At 50.9% G+C, this 21,911-nt stretch overlaps 1 protein-coding gene across 3 annotated transcripts in view; it reads left to right on the top strand.

Moving 5' to 3' along the window:
* REXO5 (RNA exonuclease 5) overlaps positions 1 to 18,368 on the top strand; it is a 39,739-nt gene extending 21,371 nt beyond the window's left edge. For all 3 annotated transcript variants that reach the window (XM_053276378.1, XM_053276379.1, XM_053276376.1), the window contains exons 8-20: positions 50 to 169; positions 3,573 to 3,707; positions 4,055 to 4,149; positions 5,215 to 5,317; positions 7,693 to 7,793; positions 9,488 to 9,596; positions 10,041 to 10,151; positions 10,261 to 10,398; positions 11,744 to 11,836; positions 12,535 to 12,754; positions 13,822 to 14,030; positions 14,983 to 15,092; positions 18,157 to 18,368. In XM_053276378.1, the coding sequence (XP_053132353.1) occupies positions 50 to 169; positions 3,573 to 3,707; positions 4,055 to 4,149; positions 5,215 to 5,317; positions 7,693 to 7,793; positions 9,488 to 9,596; positions 10,041 to 10,151; positions 10,261 to 10,398; positions 11,744 to 11,836; positions 12,535 to 12,754; positions 13,822 to 14,030; positions 14,983 to 15,092; positions 18,157 to 18,229 (1,617 nt within the window). In that variant the 3' untranslated portion in view covers positions 18,230 to 18,368. The remainder of the gene's footprint in view (positions 1 to 49; positions 170 to 3,572; positions 3,708 to 4,054; positions 4,150 to 5,214; positions 5,318 to 7,692; positions 7,794 to 9,487; positions 9,597 to 10,040; positions 10,152 to 10,260; positions 10,399 to 11,743; positions 11,837 to 12,534; positions 12,755 to 13,821; positions 14,031 to 14,982; positions 15,093 to 18,156) is intronic.
* Positions 18,369 to 21,911: the final 3,543 nt, after the last annotated feature.

Genomic DNA, 21,911 nt, shown 5'->3' with positions numbered 1-21,911 from the left:
AAGGGCATTATTCTCACTGTTCTCTCTTCTAATTTTGACTTCTGCCCAGTGCCTCACTGAGAGGGGATCCGAACTCACGCGAGTCTCGTTGGTGGATGCCTCTGGCCAGTGCCTGATGGATGAGCTTGTCAAACCCGACTTGCCAATAAAGAATTACCTCACCAGGTACCTTGTTGAAACATTTATGCCTGAAAGCCGCGGTGCGATGGAGGGTGTCGAAGGGTGTGGCCGCCTGTGCCAAAGAGCCAACCTGCCTCCGACTGTCTGACTCATGGTGTCCATACACTGGGCCAGCTTTAGAGCTCAGCCAGCCCTGAAGATGGCTGTCCAGCCTCTGTTTGAAAACATGGCACAGTCCCTGCAGGTCTCCATCACACTTGCATTGCTGTCCATCTTGCACAGCGCGCCTGAGCACATGGCCTTCCTCCCCACACATGCTTCCCACAAACTCCCTTTTCCCTCTTGGCAGTTCTGGTTGCCAACTCCCTGGTCCTCTGGGTGTGTCTACGCAGAGCCCCACCTGGCTTGGGAATGTGGTCCAGCCCCTTAGCAGCTGACTCCAGGCACACAGACACACACACACACAGCCCCTGCCTTCTCCACCCACACTCACTGGACCAATGAGATTCTCCATTTGTTTATTTTTTTTATTTGTTTGTTCATTCATTCATTCATTCATTCATTCATTTAACCTGTTTTTATACCGCCCAAAACGTATGTCTCTGGGCAGTTTACAACAAAAAATGACAACAGAAAAGTTGAAAAAAATAGTTAAAACAAATAAACAACAATTTATTTTAACATTGGTTAAAATAAATGGCAGCAAAAAGTTAAAATATTACAACAATTTAAATGTTTCAAAACGATGTTAAAACGTTAAAAACAGTATTTAATTAAAGCCTGGGTGAACAGATGTCTTTAAATATTTTTTAAAAAATTGTCAGAGCTGGGGAGGCTCTTATTTCAGCAGAGAGCGCATTCTAAAGCTTCGGGGCAGCAGCAGAGCAGGCCCGTCCCCGAGTAGCCACCAGACAAACCACTTGTTAGGTGGGGGCCACTTTGGCAAGGAAGCCTCCCATGGACCGTACTGTGCTTTCCTCAGTGCTGGGAGGGCCCTTTAAGGAGACGGAGGAGCCCTCTCAAGAGCTCCAGGAGGAAAACCTGGGAAGGGCTACAATTCCCAGCACTCTGTGCATGCTTTCCAGTATGGTTTAGGGGCTCAAAGGGATTCCGTCCTGGGCCACTTGGGGCCAAGTGCTGGGCCAAGTGCAGCTATGACACTGCACTAGGCAGTACTCAGACAGCCAGAAACCTTTTGTGGGACAGCATTAGTTCTAAACAGAGCCTGCTTTTTGCATTTTTATAACATGGTGATGCTAACCTAGGACCTCCTTCCTGTAAACTTGGTTTGTATCCGACTGTCAGCACATGAACTACAAGGGATGTTGTCCATAATTTGGCTGCCATCTTGAAGCAACATGGCGGACCAGCAGAAACAAAAGCCCTTTGTTGGGGTTCCCTCGAACTCCCTCCCGTGTGCTGTGAGTTTGGCTAGTGTCTGCAAAGGCAAACGTGATTAGAGGGAGACACAGACAGACACATGTCGATCTCATAAGCTTTTTGCCTTTCCGAAAGTAGCTATAAATGTGATTCCTCCCCATCTCTGCAGTCTGAAGTGTTGCAGTCAGGGAACGACCCCCTCATTCTCCTACCTGGGTAGAGCAGGCCTGGACTGTTGCCCAGGAACCTGGAGCTTTGGTGAGAAGGAAAGGAAGCTGGTGGCATATCAAAGCAGGGGAGAGAAAGGAGCCCAGGCCAGAGGCTGTTACAGAGATTCATATCATATCATTGTCTGAGCATGAAAATCTAATTATAGCTATTTCCAAAAGTGCTGGAAATGTTACTATCCTTATGGATGCATAACCAGAGCATCTGCAGGCAAAAGGCAGACCTGAAATAATCCGCAGTTTCACAAAAATCTGCAGGGGGGGAAACCTAAGGAAGCTTAAGGGGGGAAATCCAAACTGGCCCAATGTAATTCCACTGTCCGTGGACTAGGAGGGTCCTCGGAGGTGCTCTTACTTCTGGGCCAATGTCCAGGGCTTCCAACTCCTCCTGGGAGGCCCCCAAATCCTCTTCAGTCTGTCCCGGGTGGTGTGGCCGCCGTGCTGCTCTGCCAGGCGTGACTCTAACCTGCGGCAGGTGGCCGAGCATGGCCTCTGCTTTAGAGGCAGAGCGGGGAGCGGGGAAAGGGAAATGTGGGGTGGGAATATGTTAAGTTGCGTGTTGAGATGTTTCTGCCCATGCATATCTGCATCAGTATACCTATTTTATATTCTTACATCCCTGTGAGTACAGTTGCTGTTTGTGCCCTCAAGAACCCACGTGTTAAAAGTACTGCATGTGTCGTGGTGTGTGTGTGTGTGTGTGTGTGTGTGTGTGTGTGTGTGTGTGTGTGTGTGTGTAGGGGGTGATGCTCAATTTGTAGCGTGGTTTGTGGGGGGGCCTCCAAAGACCATTAGGTCCAGGCTTCAGAGTTACCTAGGGGCACCTTTGAGGGCCCTTAACAGACAAATGGGTGGGCGGAGCCAATGATGAACTCCATGATGAGGAGTTGGGGGGGCGGGGGGGGGGACTGGGAGAAAAAGAGCGGGAAATTTCTCAGCTTGAAATGGACTCCCACACGGCAGTCACAACCCCTTCTGCCTCTGAGGAGAAAAGATGCCTAAAACTCTTTAATGTTCTTACCGTTCATTCCACAGCTGAGGGGGAAGGGGATTGACACATTTAAGCTCTTGGTGTGGTGGGTTGAGTAAAGTAAAGTGTGCCATCAAGTCAATTTCAACTCATGGCGCCCACAGAGCCCTGTGGTTTTCTTTGGTAGAATACAGGAGGGGTTGGCCATTGCCTCCTTCCGCACAGTGCGAGATGATGCCTTTCAGCATCTTCCTGTATCACTGCTGCCCGATATAAGTGCTTCCCATAGTCTGGGAGACATACCAGCGGGGATTCAAACCGGCAGCCTTCTGCTTGCTAGTCAAGCATTTCCCCGCTGCGCCACTTAAGGTGGTTAGCTCCCCCTCAAATAACATTTTTCAAAGTATGTCTCTGAATTCTCCTGAGGAATGAATAGCAATAGGAATAGCACTTACATTTATATACCGCTCTATAGCCGGAGCTCTCTAAGCGGTTTACAATGATTTAGCATATTGCCCCCAACATTCTGGGTACTCATTTTACCGACCTCGGAAGGATGGAAGGCTGAGTCAGCCTTGAGCCCCTGGTCAGGATCGAACTTGTAACCTTCTGGTTACAGGGCGGCAGTTTTATCACTGTGCCACCAGGGGCTCATCAATGAAGGGGGCAGTTGTGCACCTCTTCTGCTTCTGAGGGGGAAGGTGCCAGCAATGTTCAGTGTATCAGGCTTGGGGATACATGGCAATATTTTGTGGCGGCTCCATACTGGTTAATTATAGGTTCCTTTGTTAGCTGGTCAATGACCGAATAAACTTATCTATCTTATAGGTTCCTTCGTGTCACTGAATATCCTCTCGATTGTGTTTTGAAGGTACTCCGGCATCACAAAAAAGCTCCTTCGTCCAGTCACCACAAAGCTTGCTGACGTCCAGCGCAAGTTAAGGAAGCTGCTTCCCTCAGATGCAGTCTTAGTGGGTCACTCTCTCAATGCAGACCTCCAAGCGTTACAAGTAAGCATCCCCTTCTCCTCCTCAGTGGGCAGTCATTGCCTCTGTCTTATGGGTTTTTTACCTAAAGGATGAGGCAAACAAATTCGTGGAGGTCTCTCTTTCCATTTCTATTTTCTAGCAGTTGTGGCCGCCATTTTGGAATCTCAGATTTCCCACTCATTAGCCCTTAACTACTACTACTTCTGAGAAGGCTCTCTCCTTGGTAGCCACATATCCCTCCATTGTGGCCAGCAGCACCCAGAGGAGAGCCTCCAAAATGATCCTAAAAAAACAGATAGGAGCATCTTGGAGAAGGCATTCCTTCATCTTTTGAGTCCAGCTTCTAATACCTTCCCATCTCTTTTCAGATGGTACATCCAAGCGTTATAGACACTTCACTCCTTTTTACTCGGAAAGGCAACAAAAGGTTCAAGCTAAAGTTCTTGGCAGAAGCTGTTTTAGGGTAAGCTTTTCTCACTGACAATCTATTCGCTAAGTAAAATTTTGGAATTGCTGCACAATGAGAGGAAAATGTCAGGTGATGGAGTAATTAAGCCTGCAATACTAACACACTTACTGGGACTTAAGACCTGTTGAGTAAGCCAATGGGAATTACTGAGTAAATTTGCATCAGATTGTGCTGTGTGTCCAATTGCTGTAAGCCCCTAGTCCCTAAGGCCAAGGGTTTGCCTTTTGTGCTTAGGATTCATTGTGAAGCTCTTGTTCTTAGAATAGTTGTTATTGTTTGTATAGTAATGTAAGTATCTTACTGGATCAGGCAAAATCTGATGGTGATGTTGGCGAAAGCCAGGAGGACTGAACCCCGTGCCCAGCAAGACAGCATGGCAAATAATGGGAGATATCAAGTGCCAATCTTTTGCTATCAGTTTGAGAGGAGGAAGGGGCAAGATATTCAAGGAATGAGGGGAGGAGAGAACGGGGTGAATTCTAGGTGAGAACCAGACTGAGCAGTAACAGCAAGGAGACAATCTTCTCTCTCTCCTCCTTGCTGGCCGCCTTTCCCTGCTCCCCATCCTGCATCCCTTGGGACTACACGAATATTGAGAAACTATCCTCTTGATGACTGGCAGCGGCTTTCCAGGCTGGCAGACGCCAGGAATTGAACCTGGGCCTTTCTGCATGCAGCATATGTGCTCAAACACTGAGCCACAGCCAGACTCATAACTAGAGTGGGCGGGGGGCAGGGGAGAGGCTAGGGCAGGCCTGCCCCCACCCCACCCCACCCCATATCTTTTCTCTGCCTCCAAAATTTTTCACACATCTGCATAAGGCTCCCTGTTGCAAACTATCTTCTTTTTTGTGCCCCCACCCCCCTTGAACTTATAGACTGGTTACGATTCTTCCCAGGTTGACCGACTTGACTTTAGGCATGGATCATTCCGGGCCGGGGCAGAATTTTGTAGGACAGAAGCCTCCTACGAAAGAGAGTGCTCTCTTATCGGGTGTCATGTGGCTAATAGACGCTGTTGTGCTGTATCTTTGTGCCTCTTGCTTTCCTGCCTCATAGGAAAGAAATTCAGCGCGAAGACCAAAAGGGTCACCACCCAACTGAAGATGCCAGATGTGCCCTTGAACTGGCCCAGTATTTCATTAACCAGGGACCCAGAAAGGTGTGTGGCGTTGCATCTGTGTGTGTTTCCATTTAAAATCCAAATATGAAAACTCAGCCTGTAACCTCCTTACAGTCCAAATGGGGGAAATAAAAGGTGATGGCTGGTTGCTGTTATCAACATTGTGATGGATTTAGGGTTTAGTTTGGGGAAATGGCGAGCCTCCCTCGGTGCCCTTATTGAGTGTTTTGATCTTGGTGCCTTATTGAGAAGTCTTGTCTGTCTGAACACCTCAGATCATTGAAACGGGTTGTTTAAGGCATCCTGGAAATGGACTCTCCTTCTTGATCGAGCTGCCTGTATGTTTGAGGCAATTAGAAAGTTCTGTCCAAAGCGTTTGATCTATACGAGGGCATTTGTCCATCATAGACTGACAGACCCACGCAAGAATCAGCCCCAGGGGAATCTGCACAGAGGTTTTTAATAGTGCCATCACAGTCCACGGCAGTCTACTGAGTTGCAATGAGGACCCTTCCCCCAAAGGGCGCACAGTCCAGAGGGCAGTTCCCAGAGCTGGGCGGCACCCCCAGCTTCCGTGTCGGGGTGGCTGTGCCGACCGTGAGTGCGTCGACGTCCGATCCTGCCTGTGTTGGATCGTGTTGGATTCTGCCTTGCTTGCAACCAACTTCAGATCAATCAGTCTTTCTTTATTACAGTCCAAGACCAGCATAAGATAGTCATGTTACTTTAAAACTACTACTTGAATATTATGAAGAATACTGTAAAACTACTACCCCTTAAAACAGATAAAAGAAAGAAGGTGAAACTGTAAAATCACTAAGATTATATTCATAATTGTAAGCATCTATGTTTAAAAGGATAAGAACATAAAATATGTATAAAGTGAAGTGGCTAAAATAAGATATGTAAAGTAGGTTAGCTAACTGGGAGAACTGAGTGGGCAAGTAAAACAGTCCGTAGTTAAAAGCAATACAGGGCTGATACGTGGCTATGGACTGGCCCAGCATGCAGAGCCTGGCAGAGTTGTACGTGAAGGCAGCCTGGTCTTCTCCCGATAGCCACATCCAGGCTTGGCTTGGGCGGCCAGGGTCCAGCTTCAGATCTTGGTTACATACCCAGTGCCAGCTTAGCTTCCCTGACACCGGAAGTTGGGCTTGCCACTGGGCTCTAGAAGCCAGCAGTTCGCTGTTTCCTGTCTAAACTCACCCAAGGTTTGTTGTAAGGGAGGAGACGAAGATCAAGGGTCGTCATCAGCAAGGGTCAGTTCCGTCCCCTGTGTTGGGCTTGGTTTCTTTGAGCAGGGTGCAACCACCTTTCAGAAGTGGTGGGCCGAGTCCTGGTTTTTCCACTCTAACTTAAGGTTTTGCATGCCAGTTCTACATTATAACATAGAAGGTCTCTCTCTGTAAATATAATGAAACTATAGTTGTGTTCTATGCAAAGTTAATAATGCTTCTCAAATGCCTGAAGAAAAGTGTGCTGTTGAGTGGGTGTCGACTCCTGGCGCCCACAGAAAAGCCCTGTGGTTGCCTTTGGTAGAATGCAGGAGGGGTTGACCATGGCCTCCTTCCAAGCAGTATGAGATGATGCCTCTCAGCATCTCCCTGTATCGCTGCCCCCCCATATAGTTGTTTCCCATAGTCTGGGGAACAGACCAGACAGATTTGAACCAGCAACCTCTGGCTTGCTAGTCAAGTCATTTCCCTGCTGTGCCATTAGGTGGCTTCAGTTTCAAATGCTTAATAAGCCCCAATTTAAAATAGTTCTCACCAGTTTCATGCAATCCAGTGTAATTCACTGATACATTTCTGTTGTGTCTGTATCTTGTGCCTGGTGGTAATTTGTAGTTTAAAAATAAAATCAAACTAGTGTAGAGTCTACGCTTTGTTCCTGGAGAAGCAGAATTTCTGAGAAACCCCCACTTCTGATGTCCATCCCTGGATATAGATGTGGAGAAATTCCAGTATCCCTTTCTGGACATGGGAGGGGGAATAATCTAGCACACAAGGATTGGCTCCTGCTAAATTCTGACTCTGGGGAGTCGTTGTGTCACTCCAAAGCATTTTGCGTGCTGCTTGTGGCACCTGACCCAGTGGTTGCCTACCTCTGGACGAGGGAGGGATCTGTTTTGCCAGAAGGTTCGCTCTCTGCTGCTCAGCACGCTGGGTCCAGTTGTCTAGATGTGGTATCTTTGGCTCTGAGGCAGGGAGAGATCCAGTCTGTCCTCCGTGCTTGGGTGCCCATATTGCATATATCCCCATCGCAGGCTGAATCACAACTTAAGCCCCGCGTTCCCAAGGGAAGGCTCTGGGCAGTTCCAGACCTTGCCAATAAAATGCCAAGAGTGGAGATCTGAATGCGAGCTGTGGAGGGGAGTGTCTTGTGTTGTAAAATGTGTTAATTCTGCGCACAAGGTAGCAGAGCTGAACTTGGAAGCCAGATGGCTGGAGCAAAGGAAGGAAGGAAACTCGCTGAAGAATGGGATCCGGAGGCAGGTGAAAGAGCCCATCCAGTGGTAAGCAGTTGGGTTCCTTCCCTTCTCCTCCTGGGGAAACCGCAGCTTACTGGAACAATGTGCCTACCAAAGTTTCTCTCAGCTGCCTGACGTCGCTGTGTCAGTCCTATTAGCGAACTGGCAGAGTCTCTGGAAAGAACATTGTGCAAATACACACTTGCTGCTCTCAGACTGCAGGATGCGCTGCCCACATGAACAGTTTGCTTTTTGCTTTCGCTTAATGATCTCCGTTCTTAAGCGTGGCCTCCAGTGGGTTTGGCAAAGAGCAACCAGACTCTCGGGGGCCCTTTTCTAAGTCGCTAGATGGATCTCACACGCTGGCTGCTTCCCCGCTTAGCCCATGTGCCAGCTGGGGCGGTCAGTACCCTCTGGGGGACCAAATGCTCATGGTGGATGATGACACCCCTAGAGACGGAGAAGAGGCGATGATGGCATTGCACGACTTTTCAGTTTCCAGGGTGTGCTCCTGCTTTCATTGTCCGGACCTCCGGGCTCTGCAGCGACTACACCGGCAATGGTCTTTTCAAAGCTTATACAAGTTTTAAAAACACAAACGCTACTGTAAAATGTGTTCAGAGGCATGGAAATGAACATGGGCAGGAATGTCCTCTAAAAATTACTCCATGGAGAGAGGACGACAGTTTCTTCCTTGTTGCTCTGACCCTAATCCTGGCCCTTTCCTCTGTGCAGAAATGACTGCAGTTTTACCCAGATCGTTTAAGGGCAGCGATAAAGAAGGGGTGGGCACACACAGAGCAAGCAGTAAAGGCAACAATACTATCTCCCATTTCCCATCTCTAGGGTGTAGACGGTGCCAAAAATCATTCTGAGTGTTCATCCCCTGAAATGGTACCGGTGGTCAATTCTGAGATCCATCTAGTACAGGGCTGCTCAACTTCGGCCCTCCTGCAGATGTTGGCTTACAACTCCCACAATCCCTGGCTACTGGCTGCTGTGGCTGGGGATTATGGGAGCTGTAGTCCAAAAACAGCTGGGGGGGGCGGCTGCGTTGAGCAGGCCTGATATAGCAAGTCTGTAGTGGAGAGCTGGTCTTGTGGTAGCAAGCATGACTTGTCCCCTTAGCTAAGCAGGATCTGCCCTGGTTGCATATGAATGGGAGACTAGAAGTGTGAGCACTGCAAGAGTTTTCCCTCAGGGGATGGAGCCGCTCTGGGAAGAGCAAAAAGGTTCCAAGTCACCTCCCTGGCAGCATCTCCAAGAGAGGGCTGAGAGAGACTCCTGCCTGCAACCTTGGAGAAGCCGCTGCCAGTCTGTGCAGGCAATACTGAGCTAGATAGACCAATGGCCTGACTCAGTATATGGCTGCTTCCTATGTTCCTATGGCTCATGGACTGTTGGTTGTAACCTCCCAACGATGGCTCTCACACATGAACTGGGAAGTCTCTGGTTTGAATCTTGCCTCTGCTATTAATTCACTAGGTGTTCTTAAGAAACTCTCTCTCTATCTCTATCAACTCTCTATCTATCTATCATCTCTCTATCAGGAGAGATTATTATTACCAGCCTACCTTGGAAGGATGTTGTTTTAATGATTTTCTTATGTGAAGTGCTTTGAAAGTGTTAAGGGTGAGAAATAAATGAAGTATTAATGTAACGTAGGCAAATCATCGGTTTTAAACATAGCATTAAGCTTTGTTGTTTAGGTTAGCTTTGCTTTCCTTTTTCTCCCTCAGCTGTCTAGACATCCTGCACTCTGTCGGTATAAAAACTCTGCTTCTGGGAGGGGAGAACAGTGTTTCTTCCGACAACTGTGCAAACAATGGGGGCGTTCCAAACAAGCACGTGAGTTGTTGTAAATATCTTTTATTTTGTTTAGCATATTTGTATACCGCCAAATACCTCAGCCTCATGGCGGTTTACACAAAAGTTAGAACAATAACATTGCATTAAAACCACAAAACAAAGCAGTTAAGCAATTAAAAATTCAGTGGTGCAGACTTCTCTCAGGAATCCGTGTGAGTGCCACCCTTTGGGCTTGCAGGCCACACCTTGCTGACCCCTGCACCAGAGTGCCCCATTGGCCCCACAACCTGGAAACACTTCTGGGTCCGGCTGGGCTTTTGCCTTGGAGACCCCGGCTCTGCTCGGGTCCCTTGCTCTCCTGCTGCTGCCTCCAGCCCACTGCAGATGCTGGTCTGCTCCTGGTTCTCCCGGTCGCCCCGTTTCCCCTTTCGGAGCACTGCTGCCTGCCACCCGCCTCTCATTCAGTTCTGTTCCCTTGTGCAGGTTCTTCAGAGAGCCCTGGAAGAGATCCCGAGGTCCTCCTTCAGCGTAATTCAGTTTACGTTGGATTCAAAATACGCTGTCTCTGACCGTGTGGCGGAAATTGATGGAAAGGTAGCAATGCTCTATTTCCCCAGTATTCTACCACCTTGGGGAGTGCTGGAACTGGCTTTCCATTTTGCGTGTCCCTGTGAAATCTCAGCACTCGCCTTTCTTCCTGTAGCTGAGGACCAAGATGGCCACTCTGTCCACCCTGTACGCCGGCCCATTTGGCAAAGGCTGCTGCCTGAAGGCTCTGAAGAAAGTCTTCAAGAAGTACGGCCATATTCAGTCGATAAGAGTCATCACAGAAACATTCCAGGTAAAGAGCAGCACAGTTGCTGTTGTGTGCATGGATAAGCAGTGCAGAGCCCAGCCCCTGGATCTGGCCTGTTATGCACCACTTAGCGCCTGACCCCCAAGCCGGATGTTTTGAAAGGAGAGGGAAATCTCCAGCCTGCTAGAGAACTGCCACAAGCCTTCCGTTGCCCATCGCTTCTGTTGCAGATATTCCCAATGATATTTGAACTTCGCTCAGAGCTACCGTATAAGATGCTTGCTTGTTCTAGACAGGTTTCAATTAAGGGTTCTTCTCCTGCTTCTTTAGCTGCACAATGCTATTCTTTTCTGGGCATACAAGAAGCAGCGTAGCGTGTACCATCGGAGCTGCAAACACATCAGGGACTAAAGGACGGGTACCTTAAGTGGCGCGGCGGGGAAATGCTTGACTAACAAGCAGAAGGTTGCTGGTTCGAATCCCCACTGCTACTATTTCGGGCAGCAGCGAGACAGGAAGATGCTGAAAAGCCTCATCTCGTACTGCGCGGGAGGAGGCCATGGTCAGCCCCTCCTGTATCCTACCCAAGACAACCACAGGGCTCTGTGGGCGCCAGCAGTCGAAGTAGACTTGATGGCACACTTGACCTCACCTCAGTGGAAGAGCATCTGCTTGGTGTGCAGAAGGTCCCAGAGTCAATCCCTGGCAGCATCTCTAAGAAGGGCTGCGAAAGACTCCTGCTTGGAACCTGGGAGAGCCACTTCCCTTCTGTGCAGACAATACTGAGTCTGACTCAGTCTAAGGCAGTTCCCTGTGTTAAGGCGGTTGGAGAGAGCCCGTAAACTGGGCTCATCAGTTGGTGAAGGACCATCGCTCACTGGAAGAGCGCCTGCTTTGCATAGTTGAAGGTCTCCGATTCAAGCTCTCTGGACAGGGCTGGGTCAGGCTCCTGCCTGAAACCCTGGCAAGCCACTTCCCTTCAGGGTAGACCGTGCTGAGCGAGAGAGACCAGTGGTCTGACTCACTATCAGGCAGCTTCCTGTGTCCCCTTTTCACTCATAGGGAAAGTAGTTGTGTGCAAACCAGGCCTGAGAGTTCTAGAGCCCTCCCTGGAAACAGGAGGAGACAGTGGACCCCTTTCTGCCGCTGAGATAAACAGCATGTTTCTCTCTCTTGTGTTTTGGTCTGGGAATTTCATGCCAGTCTTGCCAAAGCCTCATTCAATTTCTATGATACTGTGTATATTTATAGATATAATAAATATGTGTGTATATTATCTGTTTGTGCAGATAAATGGTTTGCTTGCAAGAAGAGCATTGAAAATGCAGTGGAAGGAAACGGTCCTTCTGTCTGGTGATCTGTTTAGTAATCTACGCTTCCTTTTTCACAGCCCCATCTCTGCATCCAGTATGAAGTCCTGGAGGCTGCCCAGCTTGCTATGGAAAGTCTGGATGGAACGGAAGTGGCCGGATCCCTGATTAAGGTGGGCTTGTGTGCCTGGCCCTGGCTGCCATGGGCTGCTTCACACAGCCGCTTGCATCTAGGCTTAATGTGGGTTAGCAACACTAGCATGATGGTGTGAGCCCACACCAAGGTGGTTTATGGCCCGAGATGACGAATCTGAGATTCCTGCTTTGGCATAGGTTCACACAATCACTCTAGGGTTGGTAATCCACATTAAACCTAGACCTGAATTTCCATATTTACCTGAATCCAAGATTAGACTTTTTCCAAGTTGTTTGATGTTAGAAATCAGGGGGTCACCTTAAATTCAGGGTTCTCTTCTGATTCCACTTAGTGCGGGAGAGGGGGAGAGCTGCTCTTGTGGTAGCGCGTGTGAATTGTCCTCTTTGCTAAGCAGGGTCTGACTTGGTTTGCCTTTGAATGGGTGACTACATGTGAGCATTGTAAGCTGTTCTCCTTAGTGGGTGGGGCCATAACTTGGCGGAAGAGCACCTCCTCTGCGTGCACCCTAGATTCAATCCCTGGCAGCATCTCCAGGTAGTGATGGGAGAGATGCCTGCCTGAAACCTTGGGACAACAGCTGCTGGTCAGTGTGCATTCAGAGCTAGATGAACCAGTGGCCTCACACAGTGTGAGGCAGCCTTCTGTTTCCCTGGGTTCAAGTTTGCTTTGTGGGATGATGTTGAGATGTCCTCTGCTTCTGTTTGGTGCCTCCAGGTTCAGAGACCCATCACCGAGGCAGTGCTCGACTGCGAGGCCCTCGTGAAAAGGCTGGAGATGGACGCAGACAACAAAGGTGTCATTTACGTGGCAGGACTGGGGAAGATCCAGAGCGAGACAGATTTGCAAAAGAAACTGGGGGATCTGAAAGATCTGAAGTCTCTTTTCCTGCCGCGGGACCCTATAAGTGGGAGATGGAGAAATTATGGCTTTCTGAGTAAGTAGAGTATACTTAGCACTCCCAGGACTGCTTCTAGAAGCATATTCTGTATTGGCAGCTTCTTTGCGGGTGGGGAAGATGATGATAAGGAAAGGTTTGATCAGCGTATTTGTGGTTATTTGTGGGTGGAGCAAAAAAGCTGTAAATAGCTCATGGGGTATCTCATCCAAAGCAAACTGCTAGAATTCACTTTTCATGAGAATTTTCTGAAATTTAGATTGGGCATGTGGATTGGACAAATTGTCTTATAATGCTGAGGATTTATAAAGATATAATATCACTGTATTGTGTTAATCGGGGCTGTAGCTTAGTGTCAGAGTGTCTGCTTTGCATGCAGAAGGTCCCAGGTTCACTCCCTGGCAGCATCTCGGAGTAGTCCCATTGGAATTGAAAGGTGCCTAAATTGTTCTTTTAATTCCTATAGTCCCATGAGCCAGACCCACAAATATTGGCTATCGGGACCATCTCAAGGGATGAATACTCAATAGTGATTTTTTCCTGTGCATTCCCACCCCTTCTTTGTCCGCTCGCCCGCCCACCAACAATTAGGGCAAAACTGCAACCATTTTTTTTACACAGAGGAAGGGGTCAGGGTAGCAATGGACCAATTTGTTGTGGCATAGTCTCTGGAGGGCATTCCTGCCCATTATCATTTCCATTCCACTGACAACATTGATGACGTTTTATAGTCATCTTCATGTGTGTACAACTTTTCAAAGCTTTTAAAACGCCATTGCAAATTTGGCTGCTGCCGGCTCCCTGGTCAGGACCATAAAGGCAGGAGAGCACACGGAAAGCTTCACGCCTTGCAAATGCCATCATTGCCTCTTTTCCATCTCTAGGGGCACAGAGTGTGTTGAAAACCACCTTGAGCGCCCGTCCCCCCCAGATGTCCCCAGCCACCCCAGCAGGCGCGTGGGCTGCCGTGGCACTACTTTGTCAGACACGAGGGGGGCAGTTTGCTCAACAACGTTCGTCATTCCGTCCAGGCTGAAGAGAGGGCCTGAGCGTATATCCCTGTGAAGCGTCGCTGACCTCTGCTGTTCTTGTGTTTCTGTTTCTAGAATTCCGAACGGCGGAAAGTGCATCCAGTGCCCTGAAAGCCATCACAGAGCAGTGCGCCGGAGGCCACAGCCTGCCCTGCCGGAGAGCTCTCACACCTGCACATCTCCACCGCTGGGTCTGTCCAGTGACTCCGAATGGCAGAGAGTCCGCAGTCCCACGGCTGGAACAAGAGGCTCTTCTCCAGAAGAAGGAGCCGTCGTCCGCTTGGGTGAGTTCATTGCCTTCCTTTCCTTGACTTTTCAGCGGTGATTGGTCAAATCAGGCCCCGGGTTGAACACAGAATTTGGAACAGGGGAGTAGCATCTCTGGTGCTTTCCTCCGCTTATGGGTACAGGGCATGGGGCTGTCCTTGGAGACTTGTGGGAAGAGCCATCGCTTCAGGAGAGCACCCAAGAGGGCAGTGCAATATACAAATACGACAGATATTTATATACCGCTTTTCAACAAAATGTTCCCAAAGCAGTTTGCATAGATAGGAGCATCAAGTGGGTAGGAGGCAAGTCCTATCCTTTTTCTGAAACTGGGAGCACTCCTGTTTTGCTGTTGTGTGTTAGATTAGAACAGGGCAGCTTGATAGTCTGTCTTTTAGACTGGGAGCCTTTTTGCAACAGGGAACCCTTTTATTTATTACGTCAACTGCATCGAGCACTTTTGTTGAAAAGCGGCATATAAATATTTGTTGTAATTCTGGAAACCAGGTTTTAAGTCAGTAGAGGGATTTTAGCATCTCTCATTTCTTGAGGAGCGGAGCCAGTCTTGCAATAGTGAGCATGTATCGTCCCCTTTTCTAAGCAGGGTTTGCCCTGATTTACATTTGGATGTGTGTCCACATGTGAGCACTGCGAGAGATTCCCCTGAGGGGGGTGATGAGGCCATAGCTCAGTGGCAGAGCATCTGCTTTGCATGCATCCCTCCAGGATTTCAGCCGGTCAGTGTAGACAGTACTAAGCTAGATGGACCAATGGCCTGACTCAGTAGAAGGCAGCTTCCTAGGTTCCTATTTCTTAGCTGAGCTGTTTTTCGTGGACATCTTGACTGGCGAGTGTGTGTGCATTGTGTTGCATTGCACTGGAAGCCTGCCACGCCTTTTCTTTCCTCCAGTGTGAAATAACTGTTTGTGTGAGTGTGCATGCGCCAACCATCATGTTGTCCTTACACAGGAGCAAGACTTAAAGAAAGCAATGAAGACCTTCGACTGCAGACTGAAAAAGCTCTACAACTGTTTGCCAAATCGGACCCTGTGCATTGTTCTCTTCCCAGGAACAAACAGGTTAAAAAAAGCCTGTTTTGTTTTTTGTGTGTGTGTTTTTCTTCCTTGTTGAATCTGTATGTTATTTACTTACAATATTCTGTGCTGCCTTTCAGCCTTCAATGCCCAATGTGCGTTACAGGGTCATATAAAAATAATAGAGTGTATGTTGATAATAGAATAATGACAAATACAAAAAGCAGCCGAGAGCAGTAGGAAGAGTTGCGTAAGAGGCAGGTTTTGCCCTACCAAAGAGCCGTCCAGTGTGATGCCAGATGAAGGGCAGTGGTGGGGAGTTCCACAGATGAAGCACTACCGCTGAGACAACCCTATCCCTAGTAAGCCATCCATTTCACATCCAAAGGTGCAGGCACCCAGAGCTGGGCCTCTGCACACTTCTCCACAAGGGCATTAGCAACTAGGCAGTCATCCAAAGAAATCCCTGAAGCGGGGAGCTGGTGACGGGGGAAGAGGACAGCCACAGAAGCCTCCTGACCCCACCCCCACCCTGCCTGCTCGTAGGCATGAGAGAGCAGCCCAAGGAAGCGGAGAGGAGCAAGAGGGCAGCTGCCAGCCCCTTCAGTCTCTGGACTGTCTGGGAGAGGATTTGGGTGTCTGCCCCACCGAATGCACAGAGCCCTCTTTCTGGCGGGTTTGTTTGCAGGAGTGGAGCCGTAATTGGGCGGCGGGTGGGGGATCTCCCTGGCAGAGCCTCTGCAACTTGCAGGCAGGAGGGCCCCGGTTCAGTCCCTGGCAGCAGCCTCTGCAGGTAGGGCCGAGGACCGAGACTCCTGCCTGAAGCCTGGGAGAGCTGGTCTGGTGGTCGCAGGCATGACTTGTCCCCTTAAGCTAAGCAGGATCCACCCTGGTTGCATACGAAAGGGAGACTAGAAGTGTGAGCAGCACTGGAAGATCTTCCCCTCAGGGGATGGAGCCGCTCTGGGAAGGGCATCAGTGGTTCCAAGTTCCTTCCCTGGCAGCATCTCCAAGACAGGACTGAGAGAGACTCCTGCCTGCAGCCTTGAAGACGCCACTGCCAGTCTGTGTAGACGATACTGAGCTAGATAGACCAGTGGTCTGACTTGGTATATGGCAGCTTCCTATGAGAGCTGCTGCCCGTCAGGGCAGATGCTGGGCTAGATGGACCAAGGGTAGAAGGCCGCTTCCTGTGTTCCCTGGAGAGGAGAGCTGGTTTTGTGGTAGCAAGCAGGAATTGTCCCCTTGGCTAAGCAGGGTCTGCCCTGCTTTGCATTTGGTGAGCTGACCACCTCCAAGGGCTGTCTTGCTGTCAGATATTCCTCTTAGAGGATGGGGCCGCAGCTCAGTGGCAGAGCACTTGCCTGGCTTGCAGAAGGGCCCCAAGTCCCCTCCCTGGCAGCAGCATCTCCAAGAAAGGGCTGGGCGGGAGAGACTCCTGCCTGCCACCTTGGAGAAGCCGCTGCCAGTCTGGGTAGACAATCCCGAGCCGGATAGACCAAGAGTCCGACTCCATAGAAGGCAATTCCTACGTTCTCTCCTATGGCCGCACACTGCCAGTCAGTGTAGGCAGTCCTGAGCTAGGTGGCGCTGGGGTCTGACTCGGTAGAAGGCGGCTTCTCTCCCTCTGCACCCTGGTCTGGGGCTAAATGCCGTCTCCTACTGATGGCTGCCGAGCAGCACAGCAGACGGATGAGTGGGCACCTCTTAGCCTTCCCTGCCCTCATCTCTGTGTGGCTGGACACGGCCAGGAGGCAGGAAGGGGGACCGAGAGCCCCCTGGCAGAAGCCGGAGCCCCAGCATGGACGGAGCAGATGGGGGAGGGAGGAAGAGGGGAGGGGGCACATGCCCAAAGCCTCCTAGGCCCCCCCCTCCCAAACGGCTGTGCATGCGGACACAGCATTGGTGGTGGTGGTTGTGGTGGTGGGAGATCCTGGCAAGCTTTCGAGCAGTTAACCAGAAGACAGGCGTGAATCAAATCCTGTCTCCAGCCTCCTGCTTATCTGTAGCAAGACGATTCCTTGAAAGCAACTCCCCACCCCACATCAAGGGCTTAGGATCAGAGGACACCTTCAGGAAGCCCGTCCTGCACTCAGGCCCCACTTGTGGGTGAGGAAGCCGGTGGGGAGGGAGGGAGGGAGGGAGGCTGCTGCAAGCTGCTTAGAAAACCTACCCAGCGTGAAGGGAGATGTGGCAGGAGACCCCTTGCTGGGCCAAAGAACAGCCAGCGGGTTGAGGCGCCGGGGGGGGGGCCCAAGGCAAGACCCTGGGAATAATAGGCGTCTAAAGCCAGGCAGCGCTTGCGGGCTGAAGAGACAGAGAAGCCATCCAGGAGCAAAGGATGGTGATGTGGCAGGGATGGCCTGCTTCTGGGAGCCTGCGTCAAGGGCCGCTGGGGTGGGTTGCCGGAGATCCTGCATGCACATTTAGCACGCGTTTCTCCCGCCCCGCCCTCCGGCAAAGAAAAGGGAAAACTGAGGCATTGAGAAAGGCAGAGATTTTCAGAAGACTTGTGAATTAGACCCCATGCTTCCATCCCGGACAGGTTTTCTTTAGAACTTAGCATAATCCTTCCACCCCCCCCCCATGCCATCGGACCGTCTCCGAGGCCTACCCTGACTGGGGAAGGGATCTCAAAAGGTGGCCTCCTTGTGTTTGTCCCCTTTGACTCATTTGGCTGTCCAGGTTAACTGCAGTGCTTTGACCAGGATTGTCGTGGAATTCTGAGCTCTCACAATCAGCTCTGTGAAGCTCACTAACCCTGGTTCATTTTTTTAACCAGGATCTTTGTGATTGTGTGAACCCAGTCACTGTATTTCTCCCAACTTCTTTTGCTCCTTCCTCCTGTTTCCTCAGCCCTGGACAAATTAATCCCAAACTCATCTTGGTTTTGGAACCAGAATAAATCAGACTAAGTAATTATGCTGGTTTATAGAACTGATTTGGGTTGTGGAAGTTGGGATGCTTTGTGTTGGGCTCACAGACTGTGATAGCGCAGAGGGGAAGAGGCTCTCTCTGCAGCCCAGTCAGCATGTTACCGGGAGGTGTTAGCCTTGCTGCAGATTTCTTAATTGTCTCCTGATGCTCAATGCCTATGCCTCTCTTGCAGAGTTTCTGAACCTCTCCCTGGATTTGGCCTGCTGGGAATAAAAGAAGAAAGCCCAGCTCCCAGCTCTTCTTAGTATGCACGGTTTGAGCGTCCCGGTTTTGGCTGGAACAGAAACCTCAGCAACTTTCGTTTGATTCTGCACCTGACTACAAGTAGGCTTCCCCCTGAACGTTTTTAATATTGTCACATAAATATCTGAATCATGTTGTTAATCCTGTTGTTTGTGGAGGGAAGCTGTTCTTTGGGGAGGAGAGCTGGCCTTGCGGTAGCGAGTGTGAATTGTCCCCTTTGCTAAGCAGGGTCTGCCTTGGTTTGCATTTGGATGGATGGCTACATGTGGAGGAGAGCTGGTCTGGTGGTAGCAAGCCTGACTTGTCCCCTTAGCTAAGCAGGGTCTGCCCTGGTTGCATCTGAATGGGAGACTTGGAAGTGTGAGCACTGCAAGAGATTCCCCTTAAGGGATGGAGCCACTCTGGGAAGAGCATCTTGGTTCCTGGTTCCCTCCCTGGCAGCATCTCCAAGAGAGGGCTGAGAGAGATTCCTGCCTGCAACCTTGCAGAAGCCGCTGCCAGTCTGTGAAGACAACACTGAGCTTGATAGACCAATGGTCTGACTCAGTATAGGGCAGCTTCCTATGTGAGCGCTCTTAAGATCTTCCCCTTAGGGGATGGGGCCGTAGCTCAGTGGAAGAGCATCTGTATGCTTGCAATGCAGAAAGTCCCCGGTTCAGTCCCTGGCAGCATCTCCAGGTAGGGCTGGGAAGGAATCCTGATAGCAACCTTGGAGAGCTGCTGCCAGTCAGTGTAGAGAATTCTGAGCTAGATGGACTAGTGGTCTGACTCAGTACTGGGCAGCTTCCTATGTTCCCAATACAACCCGCTCTTCCTTCCTCTCACTCTCTCTGTTGGCTGCCAGCCAGACTCTGTGGAGGGAAAGATGCTGGATGGGGTGGAAAATGGGGTGAGGTGAGCGGGGTTGGGATCCTGTTCCTGTTAGAAGCAGCTCACAAGGCCCTGGCTTGGTAGTCGCCAGTCTTAAGCCCTGGCGGGCATTGTGGGTAGCAAGGTCAACCCCCCCAACCCCCCCCCCGCTCTCTCACAATTAACTTTTCATCAATGTTTGTAGACACACACACACACACACACACACACACACACACACACACACACACACACAGAGCGCCTGCTGTTTGGCCTGAAGGAAGTAGCCCACTTCAGAGAAAAACACTTCGCTTTGCCCTGGGGGAAATGGAATCTGTGATTCACACATCTTGGTCTTTTTCCATCATCTTCATAAAAGGAGAGGTTTTAGCTGGAGCACAGCGGGGGAGAAGGTCAAGGCAGGAATGTGTGAGGGCTGGGAGTCACAGCCAGGCTTGCTGCCATCACGGGCTCCTAGAAATCTCTGCTTTATCCCTGAGCATGTGTAGAGTGCCCTCCCAGTGAAAACAAAGCTTTGTGGCTGGGGGGTGGGGGGAAATAGCCCCGTTCTAGCACCTCTGAGCAGCCCTCTGAGACCCCCATTGTGACTGCGGGTGATGGGAGTTGTAGCCCAACGACTCTGGGGGAACCAGTGAGAGAGCCCCTGGCGGATCCTGTGGGCCTGCCCCTTTTCCTTCTCGCTGCCCTCCGCCTCTTTCACACTTGCCAGCATGGTGCTGGGAAGGTGAGGACGTGTCGTGTCGTGACCCGCAGCAGGCCAGAAGGCCAGCGTGGGACCGGTGTGTGGGCGCCACAGCTGGCAACTGCTAGCTCAAAGGAGAGCTTGGAGCAGCCACTACAGGGAGTGCTGCGAGAAATGCAGCATCCATCGCGGCATTGGAAGCCGCCTCCTCCTGAGTCAGACCCTGGGTCTGTCTAGCTCAGGATTGTCCACTCTGACTGGCAGCAGCTCTCCAAGGGTTCGGGCAGGAGTCTTCCTCCCCAGCCCTACCTGGAGATGCCGCCAGGGAGTGAACCGGGGGCCTTCTGCCTGCCAAGCAGATGTCCTCCCACGGAGCAACAGCCCCACCCCATAAGGGAACCTCTATCAGCATGTACAGGTCTGCCAAGCCAAGGCAGACCCTGCTTAGCAAAGGGGACACGTCCTGCTCACTGCCACAAGACCAGTTCTCCCCCAAGCCATGGCAGGCACCTAGCTGAGTCACCAGCCATTTAACTGGGTTCTCACCAGAAGTGGGGTTTTTTTTGGGGGGGGGGGCGTGCAGCAGGCAACTTCACCCTGGGGCAGGTGAGGGCTCCTCTCACCTCTGCCCAGCGGCATCACAGACGTTGCCTGCAGAGGTGCCCTTGTTTGCATGGCCCTGGCAGGCACGGACAGTCCTGCTTCCCTTTGCATCTGACCCCCTCAAGTGGAATCTCTCTCTGTGAGCAGTTCTCTGGGGGGATCAGGAAGCCAGCGCCCTGTTTCCCATGGCTGTTGCTGCTGGAGAAGACCACCGGCTCTCGAAAGCAAGAACTCCACAGGAGGCCAGCTCTAAAGCGCAAACCGATCAATTCAGGCAATATGCTAAAAAGGAAAACCCCAACCTCTGCAAATGCCGAAGGCCTTGCTGTAAGAAGGCAGAAGGCATACAGAGCTGAGGGCTTGCTCCGAGGTGTACACAGTTCGCCAGGGAATGGGGTGGGGGACAGATGTTCCTGGGCTGCGGCTGCTGCTGCTGCTGTTCGGGTCTTCCTCAGGCACCCAACTGGCAATAGAGGCACATAGGAAGCTGCCATATACTGAGTCAGACCTTTGGTCTACCTTGCTCAGTATTGTCTACACAGACTGGCAGTGGCTTCTGCAAGGTTGCAGGCAGGCGTCTCTCTCAGCCCTACCTTGGAGATGCTGCCAGGGAGGGGACTTGGAACCTGCAGGTGCTCTTCCCAGAGTGGCCCCATCCCCTAAGGGGAAGATCTTAGTGTAGTCTCCCATTCAAATGCAAACCAGGGTGGACCCTGCTTAGCAAATGAGATGAGTCATGCTTGCTACCGCAAAACCAGCACTCCTCCATCTTAAAGGAACCACTCCCCAGCTGGGAGGGGGCAACAGGAGTCCGAGGCCGGCCATGCTTGTCTCCATAGCACATCGGCACAGGGGCGTGCATGACCGGACTGCCCTTCACCACCCCTCCCTCAGCCTGGCAAGCAGTTCCTTTGCTGGTGAGCTGCATCCTTTCTTTCACTTCGTGCGAGGGTGAGAAAAGCAGCACCCTGCTTGTGAAGGAGAGGGTGATGGACGGCACAGCCACGGTCCAGTGCCAGCTGTGCCCCGTGTCAATGGGCTTCTGATGCCGTTGAAAGGGCCGTGGCCAGCATCAGACGCACCACCCAGCAGTTTCTGCCCAAGGTGGGCCGCATGGGAGGGGTGCCGTCCTGCGCCCCTGCTCTTCGCTAGAGGTTTTGCACAAGGCAGAATGGCTGTTAGAAGTGCTGGGCTAGCATATCTCCAGCATGCTTCTCTAGGGATGCTGCAGAAGAGCGGTGCCCTGTACAGGATGCAGGTCTCTTCTGACACCTCTGTGAATGTGATGCAACTTCGTGTAACTCACATCTGGTTCTGCCCTAAAAGATGAGAGAAATCTCAGAAGGCGGCCATCTTCCAGGCCTTCCATACCCCCCAATTCATGCTGAAGGGGTTGCGTGACTGATGAATGCCCCCTCTGCAGATATTTTTCATGTTGTAGTCTTTAAATATCAAGCCTTCTAAATGCAAGCCCTGGGTTGTCTAAACAACTCTCAGCTGAACCCAGAATTCTTTCCTGCAAAACCATC

The sequence above is a fragment of the Hemicordylus capensis genome, chromosome 13 (assembly GCF_027244095.1).
Source record: "Hemicordylus capensis ecotype Gifberg chromosome 13, rHemCap1.1.pri, whole genome shotgun sequence".
NCBI classification, from domain to species: domain Eukaryota; kingdom Metazoa; phylum Chordata; class Lepidosauria; order Squamata; family Cordylidae; genus Hemicordylus; species Hemicordylus capensis.
Note: the sequence above shows the minus strand (reverse complement) of the source record. Positions and strands in the feature narration are given on the sequence as shown.